Source organism: Fistularia commersonii, chromosome 10 (assembly GCF_037954325.1).
Source record: "Fistularia commersonii isolate RoL2024-O1a breed Wild chromosome 10, RoL_Fcom_v1.0, whole genome shotgun sequence".
Taxonomy (NCBI): domain Eukaryota; kingdom Metazoa; phylum Chordata; class Actinopteri; order Syngnathiformes; family Fistulariidae; genus Fistularia; species Fistularia commersonii.
The window spans coordinates 18,961,060-18,982,652 of record NC_141293.1 but is presented as its reverse complement, the minus strand read 5'-3'; the positions used below and the strand labels follow the sequence as shown (position 1 = coordinate 18,982,652).

Genomic DNA, 21,593 nt, shown 5'->3' with positions numbered 1-21,593 from the left:
ACTGGGTATTGAAGTTTTTGGAAATGTGTGTGTGTGTGTGTGTGTGTGCATCCATTCAAAGGGATGCTTTGGGCGCTGCATATTAATCCAAACATGGTCCCAAACTGGGGCAGGTTGTCTGTTTCTTTCAAGCTGTCATAGCAAGCGGTCTTAACTCATCGGGACACATGGGCACATTTGCTGTCCCACCTCTGCAAGAACTATAACCTGATCGCTAAGCTAACAGTGGCCTGGAGAAACATCTTGTTGTTTCACTTCTCATTAACTTTATTCGGGAGACAATTCAATTAAATGCATGAATACATTGAAGATGGCAGCGTCGCCTTCGTGAAAGCAAAATTGTGTCTGCACGTCTACACGCTTTTGGGCCGCGGCTTGAAACAGGTGTAAGAAAATGTTAATTTCATTGTTTTATTTGCAGTGTGATTTTTTTTACTGTCACCAGTTATTTAATATATCCAGCGAAAGGGAAACGGTTTCATTGCTTCCTATAAAATGTGAAACTGAGAAATGTCCTGTCAGTGAATCGTCACTTAGATTTGCATAACGACTATCCCGTTGCCGGTTATTAGAATTTAATTTGGTTGTACATTTTCTATCAGCCATAAAACAAAACAACAAACAAAAACGGTGCTATGATGAATCCGATGCTGTCAATAATTACCTGTGTGACGGATGCAGGAAATCAGGAAATACTCAATGGCTTTTTGATGAAACCACATTATCCAATACATTTCTGTTCAAGGACCAACATCAAGATTAGAAATAAAAACAGCTGAAGCTTTAAAAGCTCCTCTTAATAAAAATACTATTCATCTTGATTGACGCCGTTGTCAAAGTCTCCATCGGCGTTAATGAGTTGGAAAATGATATCGGTTGATATGTTACCCAGGTAACTGTGCAGGACTGAAGTTCTGGCTTTTAGATGACGAGAATCAGATGTACGTTATTATCACGGCTTAGTAAGATGGACAATGAAAGATGAAAGAATGATGAAGTCCTAATTTCTCATCGATTTTTCTCATAAAGTCATACCTGTGTTGGTAAATTATTTAAATTTCATAGTGTGGCAGACACCTGGGGCCGTGTTTCTTCATTTTTCCTCTTCCTGTGAGCCGAAAGTATCGATGCATATTGACATATTCCATGTTATTACTCGCCAATGAGAAATTCTACAAGGGCGTGTGTTTCTGCTTAAAATCATTAAGGCCAGACGGAGCTGCATTGTGTTTTTGTAGACCTAGAAAAGGCATATGACAAGGTGCCAAGAGAGGAGCTCTGGTATTGTATGAGGAAGTCTGGAGTGGCATAGAAGTATGTTAGACTGGTGCAGGACATGTATGCTCACTGTGAGACACTGGTACGGTGTGCTGTAGGGGTAACAGAGAAGTTCCAGGTGGAGGTGGGACTCCATCAGGGATCAGCTCTGAGCCCCTTCTTGTTCGCATGATGGATAGGCTGACAGATGAGGTTAGACAGGAACCTCCATGGACCATGATGTTTGCAGATGACATTGTGATCTGTAGTGAGAGCAGAGAACAGGTAGAGGAACATCTAGAGAGGTGGAGGTATGCTCTGGAAAGGAGAGGAATGAAGGTTAGTCACAGCAAGACAGAATATATGTGTGTGAATGAGAGGAACTCGGGTGGAACGCTGAGGCTACAGGGAGTGGAGATCAAGAAGTGGGAGGATTTCAGGTACTTAGGGTCAACAGTCCAGAGCGTAGGAGAGTGTGGAGAAGAGGTGAAGAGACGGTCCAAGCAGGTTGGAATGGGTGGAGAAAAGTGTCAGGCGTTCTATGTGATAGAAGACTTTCAGCCAGAATAAAAGGAAAGGTGTACAAGACAGTGGTGAGACCAGCGATGATGTTTGCACTAGAAACTGTTCCAATGACCAAAAGACAGCAGGCAGAACTAGAGGTTGCAGAGATGAAGATGTTGAGGTTCTCTTTGGGAGTGACCAGGATGGAGAGGATCAGGAATGAGTCTATCAGAGGAACAGCACATGTTAGATGTTTTGGAGAGAAGGTCGGAGAAGCCAGACTGAGATGGTTCGGTCATGGACAGAGGAGGGATAGAGAATATATTGGTAGACGGATGCTGGAGTTGGAGCTGCCAGGCAGGAGGTCTGGAGGAAGACCAAAGAGAAGATTTATGGACGTCGTGAGAGAAGGTATGAAGGTAGTTGGTGTGAGAGAGGAGGATCCAGAGAATAGGGTTAGATGGAGAAAGTGGACTCGCTGTGGCGACACCTGAAGGGAAAAGCCGAAAGAAGAAGAAGAAGAGGAAGTGAAGGATCAAGGGTGCACGCCATATTTTTATTATTTTTTTCAAATGAATGTCACTCACAATCCAGCCATCACAAAGTGTCTGTGTTGGTCTTTTCTTCCTGCCTGGATGGGAAGAATTCATTGTCTTGGTTGATGCCATTCTGCGAGGAGCTCTCTGATTATTGATATCTGTCAGCACGGCTTCTGCAGATTGTCGCACAAACGTCAAACGTGCGTGCTCACGTGCACTCAGACAGAGAGAGAGGGTTTATATGAAGTGGCCAACACCTTAAAATAAGTTGATCAGTAAGTAAATGATGAGCTCCGTACTTCTACGGCAGTGGTTCTTAACCATGTTGGAGGAACCGAACCCCATCCCTTTCATACGCGCATTCACCCAATTTTTCTTTATAGGAAAAAAAAAAGTGATTTTTTTTTTTTTTTTCAAATTCAAGACATTGTTATCTGTTATATCGTTGCAAAAAATTAACCGTGCATCGACATCACTATGTTCAAAAACATGATTTTTCACACAAAAACAAAAACATAACAATGAATAGGAGGGAATAAGGAAGCGTTCTGTTTGTTTTGCTAAACTAGTATTGCTCAACTTGGCATCGCAAATCATGCAGTCGGGGCCGTCATACATGTGAATCCATGTTCTACATATATGTCCGACCACTTTCTATTTAAATATGAAATATGAAGAAAGAAATAACATGATGTACCATCACGGAGGTCACAAGTTAAACTGAGCGCACAGAAATCCCTGCAGGACAGATCGGCCAATGTAGCGTGATCACCAATTCTATCACCAAACCCAGGTTAAGATTTGCTGCTCTACGGTTCTTTGAAATGTGTACTGTAATTTTCAAACTATAAGTCGCATTTTTTTTCATGGTTTGGCTGGTCCTGCGACTTATACTCAGGTGCGACTTATATATTAAAATATCTTCAGTAATTTCACATGTTTGTTATTTTCATACTAACAACCGCTAGAATGGGCTTGAGTGCCAGTATCTGCTACTCCTATCAATCCTGTGACACGGATATTTCAAATTAAACATCAGCATATAAAGACAACAAACAAATGCTCCCAAAAGGAAAATGCTATTCTGCAAATTACAAGGCGCAAGTAGTGAAATATGAGCCGAAAACGCTAATCGAGCAGCTGAAAGAAAGTTTGGAGCGAGCGAGCGAGAAAAAAGTGAGGGAGCGTCCAGAAGCAGAGGATACTCTAACTGCAATCTGACTGCAAAGAAGAAAATAAAATAAAAAAGGTAATCACGGGCTAAAAACTAAAAGGATCAAGTTCACAAATGGATACTTGAACATGTTGCAACTCATGGTTTCAGTGGGATTTATATGTTTTTTTCTTCTACATTATGCATTTTTTGGCTGGTGCGACTTAGAGTCCGGAAAATACGCTAAATAATACAAGACGCAAAATATACACTGCTCAAAAAAATAAAGGGAACACTTAAAAAACACATCCTAGATCTAAATGAATGGAATATTCTTATGAAATACTTTGCTCTTTACACAGTTGAATGTGCTGACGACAAAATCACACAAAAACGATCGATGGAAATCAATTGTATCAACCCATGGAGGTCTGGATTAGGAATCACACTCAAAAGTAAAGTGTAAAAACAAACTCCAGGCTGATCCACTTTGATGTAATGTCCTTAAAACAAGTCCAAATGAATCTGTGTTGCTTCCTGAGTGGACACTATGATTTCACACAAGTGGGATTGACTTGGAGTTACATTGTGTTGTTCAAGTGTTCCCTTTATTTTTTTTGAGCAGTATATTTATACATACAAAATAAATAAGCATCGTATTTTACGGACTATAAGTCGCGCCAGCTGAAAAATGCCTAATGAAGAAGAAAAAAAAAATTAAAGTCGCACTGGACTGTAAGTTGCATTTTTTTTTGGGGGGGGTTATTTGTAAATTGCAAATAATGTCCGAGCTGCCGTGCACAACCGTAACCACAACCTGGTTACACCTTATCTTTATTACAACAATTATAAGAGTTAAACAACCGCGGCTCTGCTTAATCTTCTCCGTCTCGTCGCTCTCTCGCCTCCCAAAACACATTCAGAGCCCGCAGGAAATCCCAGAATTCTAAACGGGAGCTCCAGAGGTAGATGAGGTGCCGCTTTCTCTCCTGCGAGCCTGTTTTTGGTTCTCCATGCATGAAGCGGTAAAACCAAGACGGTCATTTATATTCATGGCCTTGGCGACTACCTGGGCGTGGAGACGTAGCTGCACGAAGCTGTTCAAGCTGTTGCCATCTAGCTTTTAGCACGCGATTAGCTTTTTTTTTATTTGTTTTCTTCATTGCAGTTCCAGCATCCTCCGCTTTACTCACTAGTAAACGCTCAATTAGCGTTTTTCAGCTGCATATTTCATTATTTGCAGCTTGTAATCTGCAGAATATGACTTTACTTTTGGGGGCATTTGTGTTCAGACTTAATCAGTTGTCTTTATAAATTGATGTTTACATTTTAAATTTTCCCTGGCGCCAGAGTAATAGTAGCAGATCCTGGTACACGAGTGTCAGTGTGAAAATAGCAAACATGTGAAATTACCGTGTATATTTTAGTATATAAGTTGCACCTGAATGTGAGTCGCAGGATCAGCCAAAGCATAAAAGAGGGGCGACTTATAGTCTGAAAAATATGAAAATAAATAAATATGGCGGCACTGGAGACCTCAAATCGGCCACAGCTTTGTATGTTAGGGTAAACTGATAAGAATGAATGGAGGTATTTCATGTTAAATAAAAATCAAAAGCAAGTTAAAGTTCTAGTTAATGCTGAAGTTCACTATATGGCACATTTGGTCAGTATTCAGGTCTAGTCCCAGTTCCAGCATGTTGAAATTCAAAATACAACAAAACACAAATCTGATCTGAAAAAATGAATAGAAAAGTAAGAGTTGTAGTTGGTTTTAATTGTTAAAACTAATTTTAACCTTGAGGTGTGCAGTATCTCCAGGGATGAAGCAGCCATTATTGAGACACAACTAACCCACCCCAAAGTAAATACTAAACCTAATTTAATTAAGTAGTAGGGACACAATGAAACAACGACTCCAATGCATCTGTTTATCACCAAAAGAGCCCTAATGACCAGGTTAAACACAGGGAAATCTATAAAATAATTGATCTCCACTGATTCACCTCTGACCTGATTACATCTTCTGGAGAAGCTGCACAATATATTGCATATAATCTTGCAGTGCATCCTATTGCTGCCTATAGCTATCGTTTTTTTTTTTGTTTTTTGTTTTTTTTTCAGAAAGACATGCCTCAGGGAATTTCAATTATTTATTTATTTTTATTTTTTTCTTTCTAAATGGCCCTTTTTTCGCTTCAGATGCTCACATGTGATCTGGGCATCACTGGGTTGAATTAGTGAATTGCAACTCTTGAGATTGAACAATGACAACGTAGGATCAAATATTTTGGTATTTTGTAGTTCAACCCCCCTCTAATTTCATGGACCGTGCAATTCTGTGTATTGCTGAATCATAAGCACTAAAGTAGTGCATGTCGTGTTCTGTTTCGGAGCTTTGAACCGCTCGTGTTTGTTGAGCTGATTTCACGGCACCCAGATGCCCCGCTATGGATGCATCTGTGTGCTTGTTACTCAGTGTGTAAATCTCTGTGTGCCACACACACACACACACACACACACAAGCTGCGTGTGTGTGTGTGCTGAGAATGTCTCCTGAGTTTTGCTGTTTACCTCAGCCGGGCGCGTAAACACACACTTCCATCGTTTTTATTATTAGCATCATCAGAAGAGTTTTCAGCGGAAACGATGTGATGTTTATACTTTATTTTAAGCCCATGTGTGTTTCGTCTTATTGAGAAACAGTCAGTTACACTGCAGACGTTTGAAGAAATTCTGTGTTCCATGGGAGGATGGAGTTAGACAGTTGGATTGCATTTATTCTTTAAAAAAAAAAAAAAAAGATGCAATAAACACCTTTTTTTTTCGGTCATTGTTTGGTAAAAAAAAATATGGAAAAAAAAATGCCAACCGCATGCACAAATAACCAAAGATGCAAAAAAAAAAAAAAATGCATTCACATGCATGGTTTTGCACCGGAGGGACCTTCATCATGTTTGTGCAGTGGAAGGGCACCTTACAGTGACAGCCATGTTTCATGTACCCACGTGGACGCCCCCAAGAGGGGATTTTATTTATTAATTTTATGACAAGGACACCGAGACAGGGATTGGCTATCATGGAGTTAAACTGGAAACTACACATCTTTTAATTTCTTTACAGCAAATATAAATATATAACATTCAAGTATGTGTATAATTCACAATAACAATAAACACAATGCATGACTTGAATCAGGTCACATTCTGTAAACAATATTATTTCTATAGTCAACAGTAATTATTCAAAAACAAAAATGCAAATTTCTGTCCTTTTTTAGGTGCCACTCAGGATCTAGAGGGAGTTGGGATTTTTATTTATTTATCCAATATAAAAAAAAAAATATCCAAATAATTGTAACTATCTGTTATAATTGTTTTCTATGCAAATAGATGAAGGCATATCATGATAATTAATAATTCACGTCTTACCGCTACCCGGCAGCGTTCTTATTAATGATTATATTGCCAAGAAACCACCAAAACTTTGAAATAAATACATAATTTACCCCTGGCATCACTGATTTGCATTAAAGAGAAACATAAAAAGGTTATTTATTTATTTATTTATTCATTTATTTTTAACAAAGTCAGTTTTAGCATTCTCCGTGAACCCCCCCAAAAAAGAAGAAACCTTTTGATCTAAATTGTTTTTGTCAGCGATGACTTTTTTCCGATTTGAAAAAAAAAGAGGCAGATGAAGCACATCATCGAAACGCGTGGAAAAGAAAAAATATATTGTTAGCAAAGACAGAATAAGGGGAATATATGTGAGTTTGTGCCAGAGCCAGCAGAGCCGACGGTGACCTAAAGGACTGGATCTTTGCCTCCGATGACGCTAACAGCATGTGACAACTGGAGATGGATGCTGAGCACGTGGTTAGATAATACTAGCCACGGGGAAGCAGCAGTTCAAATCCCAGAGGATGAAATAATGTCAAACTGTCACTTTCATCCTTGTTATCACTTGTAATTACATTTACTAAAGAGATGACGTCGCGGCTTCCGAGCTCACGTGATCGATATTGTTTCAGCAAAGAGTTATGACTGGCTTCGTTTATGAACTTCTAACACTCCAAATGCAAATTTTACATCTTGAAACTTTGTGTCCCAACATGTAGGTATGCGAATCCTGGTTACGCTGCTGTTGGACACCCTTCCAATGCTGGGAAATGTCCTGCTCCTCTGCTTCTTTGTCTTTTTCATTTTTGGAATTGTCGGCGTCCAGCTGTGGGCGGGGCTGCTACGCAACCGCTGCTTCCTGGGTGAAGACATCAGGACGTAAGTAACACCAAGAAACATATCTTATTGCGGTCGAGCCTGGGATAATTTAAAATCGGACGAATAAAAACAATTTTTGAATTTGTCCCCCATCAAACAATAGTAATAAAAAAAATGAAAAAAATAAAATAAATACAAAATAATAATAATAATAATAATAATAATAATAATGATAATATATATATATATGGTATTTTGCCATTAGATGTTACCCTTCTGGGTATCATCTGATGGCCCCTAGATGACCAAATCAATAATGTCACAACATTACATTACATTACATCACATTATACATTGCAATTTCAACTTGCAAAATACTTATTTTATTGCCTGTTTATATATATTTTATATTTATATTTTTTTCTATATATTGTCTATTTGTACAGTTTTAAATTTGTATTGTCTTCCCAGGACTGCAGATGGAAATTAGCTATGAGCTAATTGCACACTGTCCTAATAAACTGATATATGAAATGAAATAATAATAATAATAATAATAATAATAATAATAATAATAATAATAATACTTAATAAGATCCATCTCCTTTAGAATGCATTTTTGTAATACATTTTTCTTACTATATATTTTTTACATTACCTATATTCCCGGTGTGCATGTAGAAAAACCTCCAAATTAATCTTGATCTTTTATTGGATCTTATTTCCATTTTTTTTCATTCACTGTTTCAGTATGGCAGAGTTGGTTGTGCTGTCACACGGACCGACAGTCAGCTGTTGCCTGTAGCAAAAACTCAGTGAAGTGAACTTGTAAAGTACAAACGCTGAGCAGTGTCCTCAGGCTGGAAGCCACTGAACGGCCTTAAAAATACAATTTACTGAATCAGAAGTCGACGCCTGCAAAAGTCATTGAACTCTGACCTTGATCGCAGGGCCGCACATCGAGACAAACTATTAAGTCCTGCATCCACACACACACACACACACACTGGCGATTTTTCCAATTCAACCTCTGCATAATATAGCACTGCGGGAGGAAACCAAAGAAAACATGGGGAGCTCATGTGAACTCCAGACAGAATGCACTCCTGTGTCCAAATGTGTCGCCCCAAAGTGGTTTAATTCAGACTTTTCCAGTGAAACCGAAGCCCAACCTTCACTGGTATGTGTTTTAAACAATGCCAGCGCCACATGTATCACATGGGAAAAGGAAATGATAGCATAATGCTGTAGCAGGAGGGTGTGTTCGGAAACAGAACACAGTGGCAGAGGCTGGTGCAAGACATGTATGCATGTAAGACAGAGAAGTTCAAGGTGGAGGTGGGACTCCACCAGGGGATCAGCTCTGAACTTCTTCTTCTTCGCAGTGGGGATGAACAGACTGAGGGATCAGGTTCTTGCAGGTTGGAACTGGTGGAGAAAAGTGTCAACCAGAATGAAAAGGAAAGGTGTACAAGAGACCGGCAATGCTATATTGTTTGGCAACAGTGGCGTTGAAGAGAAACTAGGAAGCTGAGCTGGAGGGAAGCCGAAAAGAAGATGTTGGGGTTCTCTTTGGGAGTGACCAGGATGGATAGGATCAGGAATGAGTCCACCAGAGGGACAGTTAGATGTTATTGAGATCAGAGAAGCCGGATTGTGAAGGTTGGGTGATGGACAGAGCAGATATGGAGAATATTTTGGTAGAAGGATGGTGGGGTTGGAACTGCCGGGCAAGAGGTCTAGAGGAAGACCGAAGAGAAGATTTATAGATGCATGGAAAAAGGACATTAAGTTAGTTGATGTGAAAAGAGAGGATACAGAGAAGAGGTTCAAATGGAGGAGGTTGATTTGTTGTGGTGACACCAACATTTTAGGGAAAAATCAATATACAATGTAATTTTAAAATATTAATGGAAAACAGGATCCATGCCTCCAAACTCAGAGGTTCTGAAAAGTTACAGTGTTTTATTTTTTCAGCAAAAGCTGCACCAGACTCAATGTTTCTGAAACTTTTTTTTTTTTTTTTTTCTGTTTTGAGAAAGTAACCATAAGAGACAGAACGAGAACAGCAGTTTAATATTGTATGGCAAAGGTCTGCTGCTGCTCCATTACAAAAAAAAAAAAAGATTACGTATGCACACACACACACACACACACACACACACACACACACACACACACACATACATAAGATTTTTTTTTTTTTTTCTTGCATTAGAATAAGCATGTGATTCCAACAGGAGCCAAAGTTTCTCATTGGGTCGTCTTATTCATTTAATCATCCCAGTCTCACAGACCCCAAACAGTTACATGTTAATCGAAGACTCTCAAGCCACATTTTTCCCGGCCCATGAACAATACAAGAGATGCATTATGATTTTTTTTTATTTTTATCCTGGCCACGTAATGGTGACTTGTACAAGCATAGAACGTAACAGTTTATTCCACCCTGAAACCCCTTCCTCAAAAACAAACAAAAAAAAAAAAAATCCTGGACACACCCCTGTCAAATAGCACAAAATAATGGCGAAAAAATTAGGTAAGAGAAAAATAGATACAGAATGCAGGGTATTTTACCTGCAGTGGACAAACAATTGTTTTTTTGTTAATTTCAAAGAAAAGGCTGTTTGTCTCATCTGTCAAAAGATGAGACAAATACATTATTCATTAATAATATTACTATTTTTTTCAATTGTTTTTTTTTTTTTTCAAGTCAAAGAAAAGTCTGTTTGTCTCATCGGTCAAAAGATGAGACAAAGACATTATTCATTAATAATATTACTATTTTTTTCAATTTTTTTTTTTTTTCCTGTTAAGATCCCGGAAAGGGTTAATTTCTGTTTATGTATTGCTTTCTGGAAAACAGTAAGTTTATGTTTGGACGCCTCCGCGATCGTCACACTTTTTATTACAAACTGGCCCCCGTCAGAGAAGGTAAAAGTTATTTGGCCCTTGCAGGAAACACTTTGGGGGCCCCCGAAGGTGTGAATGAGAGGTTGGCTGTCTCTGCATGAGACCCTGTGATTTACATGGAACTGGTCCATGTTAAATCAACTGCTCCCCAATGTGCATTTATATCCATCTTTCCATCTTCTAGTGCTTATCTTGCACTCAGGATGCTGGAACCTGTCCAGCTGTCATCAGGCAATTTTTCTAAAAAAATTTTTTCCAATTAACCTTCTGCATATTTTTGGAATGTTGGGGGACGGACATGCAAACTCAGCAGAATTTGGAAAAAATCCGCACACCAGAATATGTGTTAGGCACACGTATTTCCGGTAAGCATCTGAGGAAGAGACTATTTTTATTTTTATTTATTTTTTTTGCAAAAAACATCATGCATGCAAGAACAAGTGTTTTGTGTTAAAATCGATCATGTTTTCTTTTTGGCGCAATTTTCATTTTTTATTTTTTTTTAATTTATTGAACAAGCACCCATCCCTAACTGGGTTTCTATGTTTTTCTTTTCTAGCTCTCAAGAACATGCAAACTCCACACAGGAAGGTCATGCTCTGAAGCTAAAGCGCTAACCACGCCGCCATTTTTTTTTTAATTTGTTTTTTTTTTCCTAGAATGTACAACCTGTCCATCAGTCCTTACTACATGTCGGAGGAGGGTGAAGACAGCCCCTTTATATGCTCGGCACCGAGGGAAAATGGGATGCTGCGCTGCCACGACGTGCCGCCCAACACCGAGGCAAAGACCGAATGCTCATTATCGGCCGGCCTCCAAATCCCAGCTCTGGTTGGAGGAGCCCCTGCGGCGGGAGGGGCCGCGGAAAATGGATGCGTTAACTGGAACAAGTATTATAATGTGTGTCGTCCCGGGGACATCAACCCGCACAAGGGAGCTGTCAATTTTGACAACATCGGCTACGCATGGATAGCGATATTCCAGGTAAGAGAAGATGAAGATGTTTTGTTTTGGGGTTAATCCCATGGAAGAAAGCACTTTCTCAGGATTGGCTTTGACTCGAGCCTTTAGGCGATTCACACGGTTGTTATTTTTTGCCGAATGTTATGAGGCGCTCCGGAATACAGGATGGGAATAAAGAGATATTAACACTCAGTTGGACGATATTACAAACGTGCCGCTTGACCTTAAAGCGTGCTGCAGTGTCTGTTTGCATAAACGCCTGACCAAGTGACTTATGGTTACTTAAAATTAATTATATTGTATTATACATTCTTCAACAGCATCCACCTTTTGCAAAAATGACAAATAGTTGATTTTTAATCGCTTGACTGTTCGATAGGAAACCCCACGTCAAAATACGCTTATAGGGTGGCTGCCAAATCATTGCATTAGGCCCAAATGTCTTATCTTATCTTATCTTATCTTATCTTATCTTATCTTATCTTATCTTATCTTATCTCAGCTTATCTCTCAGGTTATATCATGAGGTCTGGTCAAAGATAAGAATCGACTTTTCTATAAGCTACTGTTAGAATAGGCAGTTGTCAATGGAAAAGGAGATTAAAGATTGTACAATAAGTTATCGTAATCATCATAAGTAATATTAATAATAAGAAGAAATATAATACCTAATAACAATAATAATAATAATAATAGTAGTAATAATAATAATAATAATGATAATAAGTAATGATAATGATAATAATAATGATAATAATAGTAATAAAAATAATAATGGTAATACTACTACTACTACTACTAATAATAATGATAATAATGATAATGATAATGATAATAATAATAACAATAATAATGATAACAATAACAATAACAATAACAACAACAACAATAAATAACAATAATAATGATGATAATAATAATAATAATGATAACGATAAAAATAACAACAACAACAATAACAACAACAATAATAATAATATAACAACAACAACAACAACAACAACAACAACAACAACAACAACAACAACAATAATAATAATAATAATAATAATAATAATAATAATAATTTTAATAAGTAATAATAATAATGATAAGAAGAAGGAGAAGAAAATAACAAAGACTTGTTTTCCAACTCATTTATTCCAAAGAGGTCACTTTAAGTTTAACATCAGCCTAAGTATCTATGTACGTAACTATTTGGCCAGAAGATTTTCCATCCCAGCGAGCAGTTAGGATGATCCTAATGATCAAGTTCAGTTACGGGGAGTTGGAATGTTGAATGGAGAGACGTTGTCGGGCCTCTTGTTGCATTGAAAACAAAGGGTTTAATGAACATGGCCGCACAACATGGATAACCATGTCACGCTCAATATAGTGGAGATGGATTTCCAGTTTGTGCCGCAGCCGCTGGCGGGCTCACGGGCCGAGGGGATGCATCTCCTCATCAATCTCAGCAATTAAAGACACACACATTTTTTATAACCGATTCTGAGCGTCCCTTTGCTGGGAGTTTCACCGCAGCTGTTTAAGCCCGACAAATATACGACTGAACTGCGTAAGTGCCTGCAAATGAACACATGCTATTAACAGATGCTGAGCATGATGATATACCTGCTTTACGCTCAAATTACACTCAATATTTAATTAAAAAGGGGTTTTATTGTCGATAAAATGCCGAACAGATGCCAACCTGATGTTAGTCTTGATATCAGTTGCTGTATCACACTTTTTACACAATTATGTTCACTCTAAGGCCTTACAGCTTTTTCCCTAGACAAAAAAATATTACAATTGTATATGTTTTGAGAGGATCAGCCTCATAGATAAACATATTTGAACAGGTTTATCTGTTCTTTCATTAATCTATTTTCCACTCAGCTGCTCCGAGAGGCTGTGTTTGCCTTTCAGCCTGTTTGTTAACACGACCTTTAAAATGAATCCAAACCCTTTAATAGATCAGTCTGCGCTTAATGGGCTGTGACTTGCACTACATGACATTCGGAAAGAGTTCTACCTTCAATAAACACAAAAATCACTGAGGTTATTTTACAAAAAGCCAAACACACACACACACATTTACACAATAAATAAGCATCATGTTTTCCTTGACACCCTGTTTTGTAGTCATCACAAATTTCCAGCATGAGTCCCAGAGGAATGTTATGGAATATTACATCTTTTCTCTTTTTTATCATTTTTGTTGAAAATAAGAGGGAAACATGTACATCGTACATTTCGTTCTGTCGGTAATGTAGTTACAGAGCATTTTTATGAGTTTAATTTTCGAAATGTTTTTTTTTGGCCAATCTGGTGCACTGTTTTTTCTTTTTTCTTCACTGACGTTTTGAAACTTTTATGAATTGTGTAAGTGGATAATATGCCAGTGATATTAAGGTGCCAAAGATACCCTTTGGCTAATTTTAAAGGTTGATTGGATGTAGCATTTTCTTATGATTTAGAAAACAATTGGTAAACAGTATGGTATGGGAATAAATAATTTGAAAATAAATAAATACATGATAATAACCATAATAACAACAACAGTAATAATAATAAATATACCCATAAATATTAGTATATATATATTTATACACACACACACACACATACATTTAAATATACCTCCATATCTCTATATACAGGACTGTCAGAAAATTACATTATTGTGATAAAGTTCTTTATCTTCTGTAATGCAATTAAAAAAAACAAAAATTACTTTTTCATGATATTCTAATATTTTGAGATAAGATTTTTGAGTTTTCTTTATATGTAAGCCATAATCAGCAATATTAAAATAATAAAAGGCTTGCAATATTTCAGTTCATTTGGAATTAATCCAGAATGTGTGATATATATATATTTTTTTAAAGTATTACGATAAAGAACTTTATCACAATGTTCTAATTTTCTTAGACAGTCCTGTATATGATCTAAATATATATGTTTTGAAAGACAGCGATGATGCACATATTAATTTGTGCATTTTCATTTGTGCAATTTTACTTTGCAACATTTGAATTAAAATCTGGTTCATTCTGGTGTCCAATGTGCACCCGTGATAAACTCACATTTTTATACAAACCTTCACATCGTGAGGATTTTCCTCGGCGTTTCCTCACGTCGCCGTTTCATGTCGTGTGCATTAATGTGAACGTTAATGTTGAGGTGAGAGTGTGTTATTGGCTTGCCTGAGCTGAGCATGTGTGTCTCAGCATCCCGACTGCTCATTGGCATACAGAGTACATGAAAGAGCTGTGTCAGTCCCTAGACAACTGTATGAACACACACACACACACACACATTGCACACACCGAGGCATTCTTTCAAAAAGAAAAAAAAAAGGCACCAAAACACAGCTTTTAAAATGTTCCACATCTTTGTGTGTGTCTGTGTGTAGTTTATGCATGCATGGGTGTTTTTGTGTGGTTTTTTTTTTGTGCTTTTTTTTCCCTCTTCCTCGTCATTATTATAACAGTGATAAAGACTTTTTCTCATTGTTTTTCTTCTTTTTTGACCAGGTCATCACCCTGGAGGGATGGGTCGATATCATGTACTATGTCATGGATGCCCACTCCTTCTATAATTTTATATATTTTATACTGCTCATTATTGTAAGTACCAGTATATAAGTCTATTTCGTAATTGCTTTATCCAGTCATTGATTTATCTGGAAATATTTCACATTGTATTCATTACAATAACGGAAATGGAAAAAGTGGAAGGGAGAAAATAAGAATATATAAAATTAGAAAACAGACAAATGAACCGACAAAGAACTCAGTGAGGACGAAAATTGCCAGGTTTATTTTTTCCCCAACCTTATCTCACATCAAGCTATAAGAAAAAGGATGCCTACGGTCAATGAAGTATTCAGAAAATACAAAGAAATCAAATGACATGAAAATAAAATTAAACGAGATCAAATTAAATAAAATTAAATGAGATCAAATTCAGTCAAATTAAATGAGATCAAATTAAATAAAACTAAATGAGATCAAATTAAATAAAATCAAATGAGATCAAATTCAGTCAAATTAAATGAGATTAAATTAAATAAAATTAAATGAGATCAAATTAAATAAAATTAAATGAGATCAAATAAATAAAATTAGATGAGATCAAATACAGCCAAATTAAATGAGATCAAATTAAATAAAATTAAATGAGATCAAATTCAGTCAAATTTAATGAGATCAAATTAAATAAAATTAAATGGGATCAAATTCAGTCAAATTTAATGAGATCAAATTCAGTCAAATTAAATGAGATCAAATACAGTCAAATTAAATGATATCAAATTAAATGAAATTAAATGAGATCAAATTCAGTCAAATTAAATGAGATCAAATTAAATGAAATTAAATGAGATCAAATTCAGTCAAATTAAATGAGATCAAATTAAATTAAATTAAATGGGATAAAAGTCAGTCAAATTAAATGAGATCAAATTAAATAAAATTAAATGAGATCAAATTAAATAAAATTAAATGAGATCAAATTAAATAAAATTAAATGAGATCAAATACAGTCAAATTAAATGAGATCAAATACAGTCAAATTAAATGAGATCAAATTAAATAAAATTAAATTAAATCAAATTCAGTCAAATTAAATGAGATCTAATTAAATACAATGAAATGAGATCAAATACAGTCAAATTAAATGAGATCAAATAAATTAAATTAGATGAGATCAAATAAATAAAATGAAATTAAACTAAATCACACACCCACTTTTTTTTTGAACTACAAGCCATCCAATAATAGTAGCAGTGTGTAAAAAGGTTAGCGCCTGGCTCAAAGTTTAGCGTGTTCATCTTTCGGCCGTCGTAAACCCCGGTTATCCATCTGGAAGGCGGATAATCAAACAACAACAAACTGGCATAAGAATAACATGTTATTCCTTCATGGCGTTTCTGCATTTGTGTTCTCGTGTTTCCGTTCTGAGAAGCCCAGAATAACCTTTTTAAAGTCAAACTCCAAACCCTGCTCCGAGCAACGCTTCCTTCTGTTGAGCCTCGTCGAGGTCTTACTCCGTATAATTTGGCCGGAATCGTCGTGTTGTGGAAGTTTTCAAAGATTCAGGTCCGGGCTATATTTTGCTCTGTGAGCTTCCTGCCAGCCTATCTTTTGATGGAAAAAGTGCTCATTATGTGTTTGGAGAAAAGAGAGAGAAAACACGGTGAAGATCTTGGATTACTTACTGAAAAAAAAAAAAAAAAAGGAAAATAGGTGAGAAATAAAAGGAGGACGAAGGAATGAGTCACAAAAAAACATTGAAGAACATTGCTCGTTTATTTTTTCAATTCACGTTTTGTAACAGATGATAATGGCCTCTTGAAGAATAAAAAAAAAAAAAAATAATGAAGAAATTAAAAAGCTGCTGTAGTACTTGCAAATGAAAACCACCCCTTTAAAATATGATCAAATGATAATAATCCCGAGATAATGGAAAAAAAAAGGAAATTACGTTTATCATCCCAGGAGTTTCCCAAACAGCCTGCCTCTATATATTGATAATATACAATCATTCACATCTATCTATCTATCGTTATTACAATTAATGATAATAAAAATAGCATTCATTTGTGGTGCCTCAAAGGCACAAAGTTAAAAATGCAAAAAAAAAAAAAAAAATTAAACAAACGGCTGTTGGTTTTTGACTGAAACCCTCCCTCTCGTACCAGGTGGGCTCTTTCTTCATGATCAACTTGTGCCTCGTGGTCATCGCCACCCAGTTTTCGGAGACCAAGCAGAGAGAAAATGCTCTGATGCGAGAGCAGAGAGCTCGCTACATGTCCAACGACTCCACGCTGGCCAGCTACAGCGAGCCGGGCTCATGCTACGAGGAGATGCTACGCTACATCAGCCATCTGTACCGCAAGTTCACACGCAGGCTACAGAGGATATACTCCGGATGGCACAGGTTGGTTATTTTTTTTTTTGATTGAATCCTTTATGAACTGATTTTGGTTCATGTAGGCTCAGTTTGTAAGAATGGTGCGTCTTCTCTTTCGACAGCAAACGGCGTAAAAAAGTGAATCCTAACGGAAGTGGCGGTGGAAGTAACGGCGGGGGGAACGGACACGGCCACGGTTCGAGCAGAGTTTCGGGCCCGCCCAGCGCCATGTGGTTGAGACCGATCCACAACCTCTTGCAGCACCACCAGCACCAGCACTGTCGCCTCACGAACGGGGGTCAGCACGCCGTCGGCGTGGCCGCCGCGCCGCACGCGGAAGGGGAAAGAGGCGTCGGTGGTGCAGGAGTGGAGCTGGAGATGAAGTCACTTCCTGTCAGGAGAGGAAGTTCAAATGGAAATAGCGGCGGGGGGAATCAGCCGGGGTTCACCCAAGGCGTGGGCGCGTTGCTCGGGAGGCTGAACGGGGGGATGAACTATCCCACCATCCTCCCTTCGTTCGTGTGCAGCTACAGCAGTAAGACTCCGCCCCCCCACTCCCAGCAGTGCAGACCCAGTCCGGAGCAGCATCCACCCAACCACCCGGCCTCCGAACACACTGAGACGCTGAACAAGCTCTACCAGCTCATGGGACAGCACAGTAAGGACACACCATTACAAATTATTATCAATGCAGGAACTCCACAAACTTAAACAACCACATGCTATTGGACAACAAATAAAAGGCAGCTGACGAAATTTGGACAGTCCCAGCTGTGGACATCAGGGAATTGAGACATCCTCGTGGTACCCACAGTGGTGAGGGGTGCTGTCGGTGTAACAGGTGGAGGTGGGAGGGAGTCTGGAGTGGCAGAGAAGTATGTTAGACTGGCGCAGGACATGTATGCTCGCGGTAAGACAGTGATGAGGTGTGCTGTAAGGGTAACAGAGAAGTTCAAGGTGGAGGTGGGACTCCATCAGGGATCAGCTCTGAGCCCACAGTCCATCAGTGGGGATGGACAGGCTGATAGATGAGGTTAGACGGGAATCAGATCATGATGTTTGTAGACGACATTGTAATCTGTCGTGAGAGCAGGTAACAGGTTGAGAAAAATCTAGAGAGGTGGAGGTATGCTCTGGAACGCTGACACTACAGAGAGTGGAGATCAAGAAGTTGGTGTTATTCAGGTACTTGGGTCAACAGTCCAGAGCGTAGGAGAGTTTGGAAAAGAGGTGAAGAGACGGGTTCAAGCAGGTTGGAAGGGGTGGAGAAAAGTTTGAGGTAGAAGAACATCAGCTAGAATGAAAGGAAAGGTGGAGGAGACACTGGTGATACCAGCGATGCTGTATGGACTGGAAACAGTTACAATGACGAAGAGGATGGACAGCACATGTTAGATGTTCTGGAGAAGGTCAGACTGAGATGGTCGGGTCATGGTCAGAGGAGGGAGAGCGAATATATCGTAAGACGGATGCTGGAATTGGAGGACTGTTGACAATCTGATGCCATAGCAACAAAATAAGATATTTAGACGTTGACGTCGCCATTTTTGGACGATAATAGAAGAACTGACGATTTGTCACCCGGGCTTTTTCTCTTGATGGTAATCGATGAATCGTATTAGATCACACGTGGATGTTGATGTTCATCTTTCAGAGACGTGTACAGACTAACGAAATAATTATTGGATCGTCGTTTTTGACCCTTTTGTCTTCAAACTGCTTGCTAGAGTGCAAATTTAATCTTATTCCCAATTGAATCTAATCTAATGTAATGTGTAAGTTTCTAAGTGATGCATTGACAGGCTGGAAGATAATCAAATTTGCACTTTATCCCGACTCATATCAAGAATCTGCATTTATAGAAATAACTTTTTATTTTCCACAAAAAGGAAGTCAACGCTGATTTTTTTTAAGGTAATATTTGAGCGGTTTCTTGAAAGTAATTTTTAAGAAATATTTAAGAAATAGGTAGCGGCTGATTTCTTCCTTGTTGACGTGCACGCAAAAACACACTGTAGTTCCCTCTTTATTTTCCCTAAACCGCTTGTTATCAAAATACTGCAGCTACAAAATAATCTATCCAGGCGGGGGATAATCACAACCATCATTTACTTGAAGGAATTAAAACAAAAAAAAAAGATATTGATAATAATTCGACATGAGTCTGTTGCGCATTTCTGCCTTTTGTGTTAAATTGTCAAAGAAATTATTAATCAAACCCCCGCGGTATCTGTGCACATCATGACGCCGTTCACCCTCACGCAGCAAAATGATTTATCTCCCTCGTGATGAGCTTTTGTTTTCATGCTAAGCTTTGCGGCTGAGGCTGGATGAGGGTATATTTAATTAATCATCCCATGTTCTATAATATACGAGCGCTCACCTGGCCATTTTTCATTTTTTCGCGTCGTGGAAACCGAGTCCGAACATCCAAATCAAAGCGGTTTGCACTCGTCTACGGTGGAAGTGCTGAACAAGCATCCCGACCGCATGCGTCCCTGGTCTTTGCCATTAATCTTCTCTTCGAAACGGCATAATTCAATGTCCGTCACCTTGCTAGTGGCCCGTATGGATGGAGAATGGATGCACACGTGCGCCAACGCCGAAATCGCTAATGGATTTTTCAAAAAGTACGAATGAAGACGCGGCGTTTTTGAATTTTACTGTTTTATCTTTTGACAACCAACTGGAAGAACATACAGCTGGATCTCGCGTCGACGCTTTATAGCGGCAGCTGCGAAATGATAAGGCGAAAGATAATGTTACGCGTTGGTGGCGAATGCTTTGTTTTGCTTCCCCGTTGGACCAGGAACGGCGCCGTTTTTTAACTACCTTCGAACGGGCCGTTAAAAGATGGATTCTGGAGCACCAAACATGCTCACGCTAACAATAACAGACGGGTATTTTGCAGATGACCAACTAATAATATCACCACAATATCACTTTCAACTTGGGCTTTACTTATTTTATTGCCTGTTCATATATTGTATAGTTATTTTATTGCCTATTTGTATATTTTATATTTTTTTTATATTATTTTATTGCCTATTTGTATATTTTATACATATTGTCTATTTGTATATTTCATACATATTGTCTATTTGTACAGTTTTATATTTGTATTGTCGTCCCAGGACTACAGATGGAAATTAGCTATGAGCTACAATCTGGTACAAACATCTCTGCCTCTGTGCTTAATGTAATTAAACACTGTCCTAATAGTCTTTTTAAACTAAACTAAACTCAATCAGGAAAACATGTTTTTCCAAAGTTATCTGCCTCGTATTTCGTATTTTCCTCATTTTCTAGTTTGATCTGAATATTGTGATTCGTTGGCACACCTTAACCAATTAGCACAAAGTCCGTTTCTGTTAGTGTTGTGCAAATTTAGAGCCAATGTGTTGCTATCCAGGGCTCAGATTGTGGATTTGGCATTTTGGGGTGATCCAGGTCAGTCTCCTCATTTATCTTAGATAAGATAGTGAGGAGAGTCTCAAAAAATCAGACAATGTGATTTTCTGGGTTTTCTTTTGCATTCTGTCTCTAATAGTGGAAGATGAAATGACATCTTTTTAAGTGAGTTAACCTGCACTATTGGTGGCTGACTAAATACTTTTTTTCCACTCGTAGAACAAACAGAAACGAATGATAGGTTTAGTTTGAATGATGCAAATTTTAGAAAAAATAAAGAAAGGATCAAGCAGGAAAGTAGAAATAAACTCTGCATTACATCTGACTTCTCCAACCACTTCTCTTGTCAGGTCGCCAGAGGCTGCTGTACCAGCTGGCCGGCGTGGTGCCCAGCCCTCTTCTCCTGGAGCTTCTGAGCTGTCCTCTCTGTGCTCGCAGCCTGGAGACCCTGGAGCTGGAAATGAAAGACCTGGAGGGAGGCAGGGGGGAGGCGGACGGACTGCACGACTTTCCACAGGTCAGTGTGGACGCTGCATGTGCACTGTGGAGATGATATCAAACAAAAAAATGACACATTTTCATGAATTCCTTGATGCTGTTGTTGTTGCTGTTGTTGTTGTTGTTGTTGTTGTTGTTATTATTATTATTGTTGTTGTTGTTGTTATTGTTGTTGTTGTTGTTGTTGTTGCTGTTGTTGTTGTTGTTATTATTGTTGCTGCTGTTGTTGTTGTTGTT

At 38.2% G+C, this 21,593-nt stretch overlaps 1 protein-coding gene across 1 annotated transcript in view; it reads left to right on the top strand.

Moving 5' to 3' along the window:
• Window positions 1–21,593, top strand: part of cacna1ha (calcium channel, voltage-dependent, T type, alpha 1H subunit a) — a 152,277-nt gene that overhangs the window by 78,901 nt on the left and 51,783 nt on the right. The window contains exons 6-11 of the mRNA XM_086154214.1: window positions 7,574–7,733; window positions 11,246–11,570; window positions 15,068–15,160; window positions 17,236–17,474; window positions 17,570–18,105; window positions 21,209–21,375. Coding sequence (XP_086010340.1) covers window positions 7,574–7,733; window positions 11,246–11,570; window positions 15,068–15,160; window positions 17,236–17,474; window positions 17,570–18,105; window positions 21,209–21,375 — 1,520 coding nt within the window. The remainder of the gene's footprint in view (window positions 1–7,573; window positions 7,734–11,245; window positions 11,571–15,067; window positions 15,161–17,235; window positions 17,475–17,569; window positions 18,106–21,208; window positions 21,376–21,593) is intronic.